We start from the raw sequence: 12,798 nt of genomic DNA, 5'->3' as shown, positions 1-12,798 counted from the left end.
CTTTCACACTTAGTTTTGTTACACCCTGTATTTAAAAGCATCATAAACGCGTTGAACTCTTTTTCATTGAGAATGAATAATTAATCTTTCAATAAGGTAACATAGAGGTATAATAATAACGTAGAAGAAAGAAAGTACTATGAAGAAAGTAGGTACTATAGAAAATGTATTTAAATGAAAATTAATGTATTTAGAATAAGTACCTAAGAATTTGCATGCTATATTATTAGTGTGGTCTAAGAAAGACTTAACTGTATCATCAAAATGTACCACTTTTGAAGCAAATAAAGAAATATGAATATGCTTAGGTACAAATTAGTTAATAATGGGTAATATTACGCTGCGGTCGGAGTAGACGGCACCACTAGCACAAACAGTGAACAATCCGACCACAATCCGACATGTTGCACACGCCATATCAGAATATTGACAGGAACGTTGTCAAACGCCGAACAAAACATTTTGTTTACCGTCTTTGCTGGTGCTGCCGACTGGCGTGAAAACATTGCAGCAATATTATTACGAGGGCTGCTATTTATGTATCCGGAATTAAAAAAAGAAACAAACATATATCATTTAACATGGTTTTATTGCTTTTCAAAATATTCGCCGCGATGATCGACACACTTTTGCATACGCTGGAACCAATTTTCATAGCACTTTTTCCATTCTGATTGAGGTATCTCCAAAACGTGCATTTTGAACGCATCAACAGCCTCTTCGCGGCTCGAAAAACGTTGACCACGTAATTTGTTCTTCGCGTATGGAAATAAAAAGAAATCGTTAGGTGCCAAATCAGGGCTGTACGGCGGATGACCAGTCAATTCGATCTTTTGACCCTCCAAAAACTGAGTTGTTTCAGCTGAGGTGTGACAGCTAGCATTGTCGTGATATAATATGATTCTGCGTTGTCGGTTGTCCTTTCTTATTTCTTCAAAGACTTCTGGTAAACAAATGGTCGTATACCATTCAGAATTAACCGTTTTACGATTCTCTAATGGCACTGTAGCCACATGTCCATTAATTCCAAAAAAACAGGCGACCATTTGCTTCAAAGTACTTTTTGCACGAGTAACTTTTGTTGGTTTCGGCTCATCTTGGAACACCCACACCGTTGACTGTTGTTTAGTTTCGGGGTCATATGCATAGATCCAAGATTCATCACCTGTGTAGATATTATAAACGGCTTTTGACGTACCACGGTTGTATTTTTTTATCATTTTTTTGCACCAATCGACACGAGCCCGTTTTTGATCGATTGTCAAGTTGTGCGGAATCCAACGCGAACATATTTTTTTTACAGCCAAATGTTCGTGTAATATCTTATGTATGCTCGTCATACTTATGCCTAAGGACGCCTCTATCTCGCGATATGTAACATGACGATCACGCATTATTAGTTCCCGCACAGCATCTATATTTTGTGTGACAACAGCTGTTTTTGGGCGACCTTCTTTATTTTCATCCGTGAGCATAGACCGCCCACGATTAAACTCACTGTACCAGTGATAAACAGTGGTTTTTGATGGTGCTTCATCTCCAAAAGTTGCGGTGAGTTGAATAAAGCACTGTTGTTGATTTAGCCCACGCCGAAAATCGTAGTAAATCATTGCACGAAAATGTTCACGCGTTAAATCCATGGCAAATGAAGACACGCAATTTTCAAAATGACGCCACAATGGAAAAATAATTGACAGTCACATGAAACAAAATGTATTCTTCAACCAAAGAGTTCTATTTTCAAATGTTGTAATTACTTTTTAAATATTGTTCTTGTAAGTGGCCAGTTCCGGATACATAAATAGCAGCCCTCGTATATTCTATAACTATTTAATAGAATCAAGCGTTAATTTGCTGAAATCCATAGCTTATTAGTATGTTATTATGTCTTGACGGGCGTCATCCTGAGGATGCTCTGGTGTTGGGGCGAAACGCGCGTCGAGGTTTTCAACTTGAATGATTGTGGTGGCCTTGCATAAAGCCAACATTATTGCTTGTGTGGTGGTAGTGTTTGTAGTTTCTTGTATGCGAGTGTACGCATAGGCAGGTGGGAGAGGGAGGTGCTATAACGCATGCCTTAAATATGCGTACACTCACTCAAGTTTACAGGTTGAGGTTTATTTCGCGGAATATTGCTTAAAAATACTATTTTTTTATCCTATACCATAGTGTAAGAAAAGCTGGTTTTCTGTTTTTGAGTACTTAACCTGAGCCTTATTTTAAATTATAAGTTGATGGCTTTAAGTGTGCAATGGAAACAGTTCTCGCTGAACAATAAAGCTTCCTGTTCCTTTAAACTCGGTTGGTATTTTGGACAAATTAATATGTGTAATTTAAAATCAACATACGATAATCATCATCATCATTACTTTATAATGTTTTTTAATAAAATGAGGGGGCAAACGAGCAAACAGGGCATCTGATGGAAAGCAACTTCCGTCGCCCATGGACGCAACATCAGAAGAGTTGCAGGTGCATTGCCGGCCATTTAGGAGGGAATGGGGTAATAGGGTAGGGGAGGGTAGGGAATGGAATAGGGTAGGGTAGGGGCTTGTACCTCCGGTAAACTCACTCACTAGGCAAAACACAGCGCAAGCTCTGTTTCACGCCGGTTTTTTGCGGGCCCGTGGTATTTCTCCGGTGGAGCCGGCCCATTCTTGCCGAACCTTGGCTCTCCCACGGTTTTCAACAACATGGTATAATTAAGTCGCTTATGTATATGTATGAACACAGCGGATTTTGACAGCTTTTAGTAGTAGATATAATATAGTGTGTTAAAGGTTTGAGCTAACATTGATTTAAATAATAATTGTACAAATATTATAAATGTGAAAGTGTGTCTGTTATTTATTTCATTCCTCAAGCTAAACCGATTTTTATGAAATTTGTTCTTTTCATCAGTGAAGAAAACACCCTGGACTGTATAATATCTTATATTCACCTCAAAACTCTACATACTTTCATACCATATTTCTAATACAATAATGTCAGGGCTTGTCATAATACATAGACCATAAATACGTTATACAATCAGACATAAATTGGAGATTCGGAAAAGTCAGTGGATTTTTACTTCGTGATGATTTACCGTGATGTAGCTATAAACGAATTTGCAGGAAAAAGCATAGACTAGCTGATAATCCCTACGACTTCTTGCGTTAAGAAGGTTATGAATAAGCACCACACAAAATTAACGATCAGTCAAACTCTTCATTAAATTAAAGTTTAATCATCATTAAATGTCTTTGATTGCGAGCGTTATTGATTATTATAATTTTTTTAAAAGTGCAGGCTTAAAATCCGGTACTTTTTTTTTAAAGTGTTCATGTGTGTCCATTACTCATCTAGCATTATTATCATGTCTAGGATACATTTAAAAAGCCATAAGCATGATAATAGAGATACATTACCGTGTGCATCAATTATAAATATGAGCCATGTAATTTGGTATCTCTTTGTTCTAAAAATAATGTACACGATGACTACAACAACCTTCGGCCTGTCCACCATTAGGCCTATGGATGGACGGATGCACAAAAAACAATTACTATAATAACAAGCTGGAGCGCGACCGCGTACGACCAGTTCGAATTAAACTTTTGCACCGTGCGCAGGGGTATCGCATTAAAAAAAACAAAATGCCAAATAGTTTTTGAATTCGTTCCAAATTTGAATTGTGAAAGATGAAAGTGACATTACTTTTGGTGAGTTTTTTTGTTTCATTAAAGTGGCACAGGATGAAATGAAAATTAAATTCACTTTGTGTAAAAAACATTTCTTTTAATAGCATAAATGCTAACTGTATGGTTTTATTACTGCTTATAATAGGCTTATTTGAATAATAAAAACTAGATTTTATATTCAAAAAATATACTTACTTACTGATTTTCAAATTTGCATAATATTACTCTATTTGTAGAGCACCGACGCAATTCATAGAAAAAGCTAATTAAAAGTTGATTTGGTTTTTAAGTATAAATTAAATTCAATAATTAAAGATGAAAGTAGAAAAAGTGGCTAACTGAAATATAAAAAAAACATGTTACATACTTTAGCTGTTAGCAGCATAGCATACGAGTAGAACAAGTCACAATTTATATAAACTCTATACTTCAGTCATAAAAATTTATAACATTGGCAGAGTCTTTGATTAAAAGAAATATGAGGTATCAAGAAACGCGTCCCACTATGTAGGACGAGATTTTGCTTGACGAGTCACTTATGCCAGGCTACTCAAATGAACAGCGCGGCTCAGTGTGAGCTGCCCCTAAATACTATAAAGTAGTTTTTACAATAAAAGTAGAGCGATTAAAAAGCAATAAGGCTCAGATAAGCGGTTTCCCATGGTACTCGGTACATGGTACTTAATCTACAAGGTACATGGTACCTAATATTCAAGGTACATAGTACATTATCTACCTGGTACATTTCGGTCAAGTTCCTACCGAGGTTGTTCTCAAACATAATGGCGGAATCATAATTGTAAATCCTTGTTAACATAATTTTATCTTTATGGGTATCTGATTAATTATCATCATCGTTGGCAATTACACTTCTTTTTGGTTTTCATGGCTCATCAGCCATCAGGCGATCCGCTTGCTCGTTCATTGCTCACGCCCTTTAGGAAAATTGTAATTTGATAGACCATCATCATAATATGAATATTATACTTAATCATAGATTTATAATCTTGTCCCAGGCCCTACAATATTTGAAGAGTGGGTACTTATCGGTCTGAAAATACTGTATAAATCATCCACAATGGATGCAAAGGCCTGGTTTTTCATCATACTAGACCGTACACACACTAGAGCTGTTTCATATAACGTGAAGTAGCAAAACATGCAATACCACGTCGCACGCGCGTTAAACTCTCTGTGTTAAGCGAGGTACACATTTTGGTATAAACACGGTTCACCCTTTTCAACCCCCGACAAATAAGAGCGGTGTTATACTTATAACACCCCTTTATTGTCTTCTGTCTGTTTGTCTCTGCCAGTGTATGTGACTGTCCGTGACATCGTAGCATCCAAACAGGTGGACCAATTTTCATCTATTTTTTTGTTTGTTTAGAGTAGAGTTAGAGTGTTAATGCTCGTAAATCAGGGTTTATATGGTTCATAAAAGGACAAAATAATAATAATAATATCTATGGACGCTTCACACCACGTCAGTCTGGCCCCGTGCTAAGTACCTAAAGGACTTGTGTTACAGGTACCAGACAACGGAAATATATTTAATACTTTTATACTATAAGTACATATATTTAAGATTTTTATTATATCATACACAAATTTAATACACATCCAGACCCGGGAACATTGAAAACTTTTTGTTCCGTCGGCGGGATTCGAACCCGCGACCCCCGGCTTGAGCTACCGACGCGCTCACCACTGAGCCACAGAGGTCGTCAAAACAAAAGCAACTTAGTCGTCTATCCTATTATCTAGAAGACTGCGAGTTGTTTGTATCCTTTCATACTAGTTTCATACGATAGACTCTATCGTACAAATATCCAGCTGAGCTGGCTGGTTGTTCGCCTAAGCCGGCTTCTAGACTATCAATTTTATTGTCAATATCACGCTTCAATTTTATTGAACAGTTTATTTGACAATTAGATTGAAGGTGCGCGATGTTCAATATCAACCCTAGACGGTCAATAATATTACGCAATACGTGATATTGTTCAATAGTATTGTAGGTCTAGGGGCGCGCTGTGTTTGGCGATGCTAGGCCTATAACTCACAGCAAAAGAGTATGTTAATTCTCATGGGCACCCACAGAGACGCCGCTCATATAGGTGGATCAGCTTATCATGCTAATCTGGTCTTTATGAGGTCATAAAATGAGGGCTGACCTCTGTTCACAGTGGGGTGATGTGGGGCCTTGCCGGCGCTATTGTTTCATGCTCGAAGGCCGTCATCGTTTAGATGATTTTTGGCTCATTACCATATCATTAGGCTCAGGATCAACATCAGCATGACACTAAATCGAGTACCTAATAAGCTTTTGTGTATGAGAAGAGATCTTTGAATTTATGTAACAAAAGAACACAGATTATAACTATAGTACCAACTATACTATTCAAATGTCATCGCAGTTCGCGGTGCAAATTTTCTCCGTGGTGAGTTTGATTAGATGAGTTAGGTACTGTATAATATTTGTACCTATTTAGGGTGGTATACCGTATAATATTCCCTTTTGAGACTTTTCAGAAAGAATTTGCTCCTGAATAATATAATATACCTATTAAAGAACTAATTGGGTAAGTAGGAAGTAACTAAGACTATTGAAAAATCTGATCTGCCTCAAGTGGGAAAGTTGCTGCCCTAAAAAAGTTGCTTAATTTGCAAGAGTTTAATTTATTTAACAGAATAAATAGGCGATCAGCGTTTGCTTATAGAACTTCGTTTTAGTACCTACATTTGTACGACAAAGATAATAACAAAAGTAACTTAAGTTATTTTAGCGATAGACAACTTCATAATTTAACCCGGAAACACAACCAAATGACTATAACTAGATGCAATTGTGTCTGACGCACCTGATGGGAAGTGTAAATATTGGTCCGTTTCTCAGGCTGTACAATGGATAATTTTTTGCCCAATATTTTAAAGTTCCGTATTAGTGTAGCGTAGTAAGTGTTGTGTTTTTCTGACTTTAGAATTTAGATCACCATTTATTGTAGGATTTATTTGGTTTTATGTAATACGAAAAGAACGATTTATTAATAAACTAGCGAGCCGCCCCGGCGTCGCACGGGTATAAAATATATAGCCACTGAAAAAATGATTAAAATCGATAGCCTATGATCCTTCACGTGGTCTACTTCTTATCTGTACCAAATAACATAGAAATTGCTCCAGTTGTTCGCGAGATAAGCCCATTCAAATAATTTCCACCGTTTTTTCCACATTCTCCTATTAGTCTTGGCGTGATAAAATATAGTCTATAGCCTTCCTCAATAAATGGGCTATCTAACACTGAAATAATTTTTCCAATCGGACCAGTAGTTCCTGAGATTAGCGCGTTCAAGTTAGCCCTTTCAAATAATTTTCCCCGTTTTTTTCCACATTTTCCTGTATTTCTTCGCTCCTATTAATAGTTTTAGCGTGATAAAATATAGCCTATAGCCTTCCTCGATAAATGGGCTATCTAACTAGTTTCTATTATTCGTAGTATCTAACACTGAAAGAATCATCAAAATCCGTTGCGTAGTTTTAAAGATTAAAGGGAACAAAGGGACATGAGGGAAAAAAAGCGACTTTGTTTTATAATATGGAAGTATAGATAAAGATTATTGCGAAAGTGTATTTTTCGTCTTTACCCTGTTCCAGCGTATCTGCTCAGCGACAGCCGTTTGGCATGGACCTCTACTATTTTTACGAAAAAATTATCCAGTGCGACGTTATACACACGAGTTTCTGCACTTTAAACGTCCGGGACCGGACATCATAAAGTCCAAAATTAAACTTTGTGATATAAAAATGGTTGTTTCTTTTCCAGGTACTTTTAACTATAGTGATCTCCTGCACGGCACAATCCAAAGATGGCGGCACCGTGCTCTCCTCAGTGCTGAGACCGGAGCGCCAGAGCCGCTACTATGACCGGTACGAGGACAGGCGCTGCGGCCGGTGTGATGATGATGAGGACGACGACGACGACGACGATGATAGGGGTAGAGACGACGACAGACGGTCCAACAAACCAACCTACGGTAGCAGAAGCGACAGAAACAAGTACGACGACAACTACGACGATGACAAGAAGAAGAACGGGACGGAAGATGGTGAGGGAGATAGAAACAGGTCCAGGAAGCGAAACAAGAATAGACATAGATACGACGACAGAGACAGATATAGACTGGACTACTACGACAGGTTCCTGAGGGACCCTTACAGGGGACGATACGATCGGCCGCAAGTTCCGTACTCGAGGGGCTACGATTACGACCGGTACGACGATTTCGGTCGGAGCGACGACTATAGAAGACCGTACGACGATCGGTACGATAGATACGGCGGGTATGGACCGGGGGTGGGCAGAGGAGCTCATGATAGGTAAGTTTACTTCTGTTGTCTACGATTTCTAAAAATAAAACATGTCGCTGTCTTCGTCTTATACGAATACGTTTAAAAGATATTTGACAGACATGGATTAGTTTGGGTAAAATATATTTTTAATTAAGGCATTAAAGTTGTCAATAAGCGACTTGCTTTACAGTAGAAGTTAATGACAAATCAAGCCCTTATTTCGGTCTTCTAATAATAATTAATCGTATCACTTTATAGCAAGTGGGAATATTGAAAATATTAATAATTTATTATTACTATAGGTGCAATAAACTGTGTGTCGGAAAAACTAATTACTTAGTTCTTATACTTGTAGTAATTCGAGTTGTTTATTAGATAACTTTTGGGCCTAACTACGTAAAGTATGTTTTCGGATCAATCACTGTTTTGAATGATCTATTGACATGTTTTGATAGATCACCGTATATGGTCCCGTTTGGTCCCGTTATGGTCAATTGTGGTAGCGTCACGCTTTCAGCGATATTGACAATGAGAAGGTCATTAGTTCACTGATTGAACTGAATCAATGAATGAATTCACACACTCCAATTCACCAAAAATGCCCCAAAAAAATCAATAATTTATTTTTTAAATCACATACTTACTTGGTATAAATAAGGTACTTGGTATGTCAATAATTTCAAAAAAATCAAGTCAAAGATGGTGATAAAATGTATTATTATTTTATAAATCATAATAATAGCAAAACAAAACAATCACAAAAGTAAATAGATATTAAATATTTAAAATAGATTCAAAGAAGACTCAAAGACTTTATTAGCATCCAAGTAAAGTATACAATATACAAACTCAGCACCTTGTGCAGGCGGTTGCTTATAAAATAGTATTTAAGTAACTTAAATATTTTGGATTGTAATACCCCATTTTCTTATTGTTAAATTTCAAGACGCGTTGGTCCATTCGAAAACGTTCGTCGTTAAAATATAGAGCTAACACTTTTATCGGCTGTAAAATAGCGCTATTTCTGTGTTTTCCTCACAAAACTGCAATGCCATCAAGATAAGTCAACGATCTTACCGTCAGCGTAATTATAATCATCAATTAAATCCGCAATCATCACAAAACCAGAAACAATTGACGTTTTTACAAGATTCCTCCATGTTGTTGATATTCCTCAGATCTTGTGATAAATTATAATGGTATAATTAGGCAAATATTGTAATTAAATCTAACGAATGACTCGTCATTAATACAAGTAACAATACTAGATCCTGTTAGGATCCGCTGACTAAGAAAAAAAAGTGCCAAGAACGAGTCGGAAACGCAGACGTACTATATTATAATTATTACTACACAAGATTATTTAATCTGAAACCAAAGAAAATGCTTAAATGGAGTTCAAAGCCGATTTTGATATAAACAGCCCGCCGCGCGCCCTGCCTGCCTTGCCTCGGGGCAGTTCTAGATGCCGAAAACGTTTGTTTGTACTTGACCGATTTTAATGTAATGTGGCACAGATAAAATATTATATTTATAGGGACTAGGGTAGTCCTTGGGGAAGGTTTATCCTTTCTTTTTTGCCTTTCTAAGGGTGGCCATACACGGGACAATTATCGATGTTAAAATCGGACGACAAATTGTACGTGTGTAGCAATATCGCAAACGATTTTACGTTCAAAAGATCGATTGGACGATTTTCTTGACGATCGATCGAAACGACAATTTTTTTTTTATGCAATAAGGGGGCAAACGAGCAAACGGGTCACCTGATGGAAAGCAACTTCCGTCGCCCATGGACACTCGCAGCATCAGAAGAGCTGCATGTGCGTTGCCGGCCTTTTAAGAGGGAATAGGGTAATAGGGGAGGGTAGGGAAGGGAAGGGAATAGGGGAGGGTAGGAAAGGGAATAGGGTAGGGGATTGGGCCTCCGGTAAACTCACTCACTCGGCGAAACACAGCGCAAGCGCTGTTTCACGCCGGTTTTCTTGTCCCGTGTATGTGCCCATACACGGGACAAGAAAACCGGCCTTTAAGGTTACTTTTTTGCGGGAAAGTACTCATAGCGCGTAGGACTGAGAGTTTTTACTTTCTAACCTATTTGCAGTAAAGTAAGAGTAAACAGTATAAGTAATTCATTAATTTCATCAGTTTCAGGCCGTGGGACGAGACGTACCGCGGGCAGTCGGGGTGGGACGACGGCGGGCGAGGGTACTACTTCGCGTCCGGACGACCGGACAACACCCCCTGGGCCGCTAGGGACTACTCCAGGTAACACTTGGGACTAATCTTATGAGGTTAAAAAAACATTTTAGAAATGTGCACGCACATGAAAATTCTAAATTTGAAAGTTTGTTTTTTTCTCTACATTGTGGGCTGTGGCTACATTTATTTATTTATTTATTAAATTTATTTTATCAGGCGGCTGCGTTTGTCTACGAAATATTGGCTAGGCCTAACTATGGTGCATGCTTGTAGATAGCTTCGCAATCATGGTGGCGATATAGGTTACCTACTTTATGAGCCCTGGATTTATAAATAGACCGTATAGGCCGCGGCTTAGGGGCGCCAGCGTCCATATGGGCGGCAACGTCCTAACTGGAGGGCGGCAGCGTTCTAAGGGGGCGGCGGCAGCATCCTATATTTTTTACATAGCAGTACATAGGACGGCGGAAATAAAGAGGTCTGCACTCTGCACTCATAAAAAATATAAATCCGGCACTGTACTATGGAGTATAGACTATAAAGCAACGCGTTCCTAAATTTAAAATTAGCAACACTTCACATTGCAACGTGGATGGAAAATAAAATTAAAAACCATTTCAATCACAAAATAATAGCCACAAAGCGATACATTTTGGTTTCTTAAGAGTATGTAAAACACTATATACATGAAAAAACCTAATGCATTTCTATAACGGCCCTGGTACTTTCTTGCTTCTTTTAACCTCTCATCTCTCTTTTCTAATTTCAGACCAGTATCTGGATGGCAAAGCTCCTACCGAGATCCTGGATATTCTAGCGGGTACGGTTCCGGGGGATATGCACCTGGGTATGGAAGTTCTGGTGGATACGGGGGCTCTGCTGGATATGGGGGTTCTGCTGGATATGGGGGCTCTGCTGCGTATGGGGGCTCTGCCGGGTATGGTGGTTCTGCTGGATACGGGGGTTCTGCTGCGTATGGGGGCTCTGCCGGGTATGGAGCTTCGTATGCTGGAAGTCCGGCTGGGTAAGATTTTTTTATTATAAAATTTTACCTTTAGAACCTCATCGTTGTAATTGGCGATAACGACTTGGTCAGGCCTAAAAGAGTTTGTTACAAACCGTTTTTGTAACAATTAAAAAATATATGTTTTTCAGTGGATACGGCAGCCAATACGGTAGTTCCGGCTACGGTGGTTACTCCAGGAGCGGGTATGGAGATGCTTCACGGTACGAGCCGTACTCCAGCGGCTGGCGGAGCGTCGGGTACACCAGCAGGCCGTATAGGGATCAGAGGTTAGTTTACACAAACTGTGGCTAAGGAGTAAGGCCGCACTTAAGGTGATCGCACGCACGTACCGTACTCGTACGCGCCGCATTTTAGAATTCGTTGTATGAAATGATGTGAAACTTCACACATTCGTGATTCGTCCGGGGCACCGAATTTTGTGCACTATGCGGTGCGTTCGACGCGTACGGTGCGTACGGTGCTGACAAATGTGCAATCAGCTTTAGAATGATTTTAATTTAATTTAATAAAGATTTTGGGATAATACTCTCTTTTGTTGGTCGTAGTTTGACTCGTTGGTCGTAGATTGGAAAATGCCATGTACAAGTTTGGTCTGTACTAGGCAGGCTGATCAGTGATCACCTGCTTGTCTAAAATAAGTGGATCTATGCGTCGGATGGGCATGCAGTTATCTCAAATAGACGTTATGCCTATTACCAATCAAGAATGAAAAGCCCCCGTTGAAAAAAATGTGGAATGAGCTCTACCTTTGGGACCTACAATATTCTCTCATATTATCTGTACATTTTTCCAGCGGTGTAGCACAGCTGGACTCCAGAACACCAGACCGCAGCCAGAGCTACTCCAGCAGCACAACTCCCGGCACCAGCTACCTGTTCCAGAGGGAGGACGAGCATGTCACCAAAGACGCCACGGACACTTCGACGTAGATTATTATATATGAATAGGCCATAGTTACATTACTTTCAGAGTAACATAACATAGTGCGGTAATAGTCAAGACCGATATCTGTGGTCTTTGGGTACCCAGTGCCGTAAATAGGGCGGTGCCACCGGCGCCCAGGCATAGCTCGTAGACTCTGGGGGCGCAAGAATTGCCAGATTTATACGTGGGAGAGCCATGCTTCGGCACGAATGGGTCGGCTCGACCGGAGAAATACCACGTTCTCACAGAAAACCGGCGTGAAACAGCGCTTGCGCTGTGTTTCGCCAAGTGAGTGAGTTTACCGGAGGCCCAATCCCCTACCCTATTCCCTTCCCTACCCTCCCCAATTCCCTCCCCATCCCTACCCTCCCCTATTACCCTATTCCCTCTTAAAAGGCCGGAAACGCACCTGCAGCTCTTCTGATGCTGCGAGTGTCCATGGGCGACGGAAGTTGCTTTCCATCAGGTGACCCGTTTGCTCGTTTGCCCCCTTATTTCATAAAAAAAAAAGACCAGACAGATCCTTATTTTTCGAATTGCTCCCGATAAGTTCCCGCTGCACCCCAGAATGTAGTACAAAAACACATAACCTCCTCCTTTTTGGAAGTCGGT

General features: G+C 39.5%; 1 protein-coding gene across 1 annotated transcript; it reads left to right on the top strand.

The window, feature by feature from the left end:
• The first annotated feature begins 3,602 nt into the window (after positions 1-3,602).
• Positions 3,603-12,243, top strand: LOC121732883 (prisilkin-39-like). Its single transcript, XM_042122901.1, has 6 exons — positions 3,603-3,704; positions 7,507-8,060; positions 10,182-10,301; positions 11,005-11,259; positions 11,391-11,528; positions 12,056-12,243. Exons 1-6 carry the CDS (start codon positions 3,684-3,686, stop codon positions 12,189-12,191), a joined length of 1,224 nt encoding a protein of 407 aa, XP_041978835.1. The 5' UTR covers positions 3,603-3,683; the 3' UTR covers positions 12,192-12,243.
• Positions 12,244-12,798: the final 555 nt, after the last annotated feature.

The sequence above is a fragment of the Aricia agestis genome, chromosome 13 (genome assembly GCF_905147365.1).
Source record: "Aricia agestis chromosome 13, ilAriAges1.1, whole genome shotgun sequence".
NCBI lineage: Eukaryota > Metazoa > Arthropoda > Insecta > Lepidoptera > Lycaenidae > Aricia > Aricia agestis.
This window is presented reverse-complemented; position numbering and strand designations above follow the sequence as displayed.

Bases quoted from the DNA above. Each gene is read 5' to 3' on its own strand.
- LOC121732883 (XM_042122901.1), top strand. From the start codon at position 3,684: ATGAAAGTGACATTACTTTTG. The intron at 8,061-10,181 runs GTAAGTTTACTT...TAATTTCATCAG, and splicing joins GGCAGAGGAGCTCATGATAG to TTTCAGGCCGTGGGACGAGA. The intron at 11,529-12,055 runs GTTAGTTTACAC...ACATTTTTCCAG, and splicing joins AGGCCGTATAGGGATCAGAG to CGGTGTAGCACAGCTGGACT.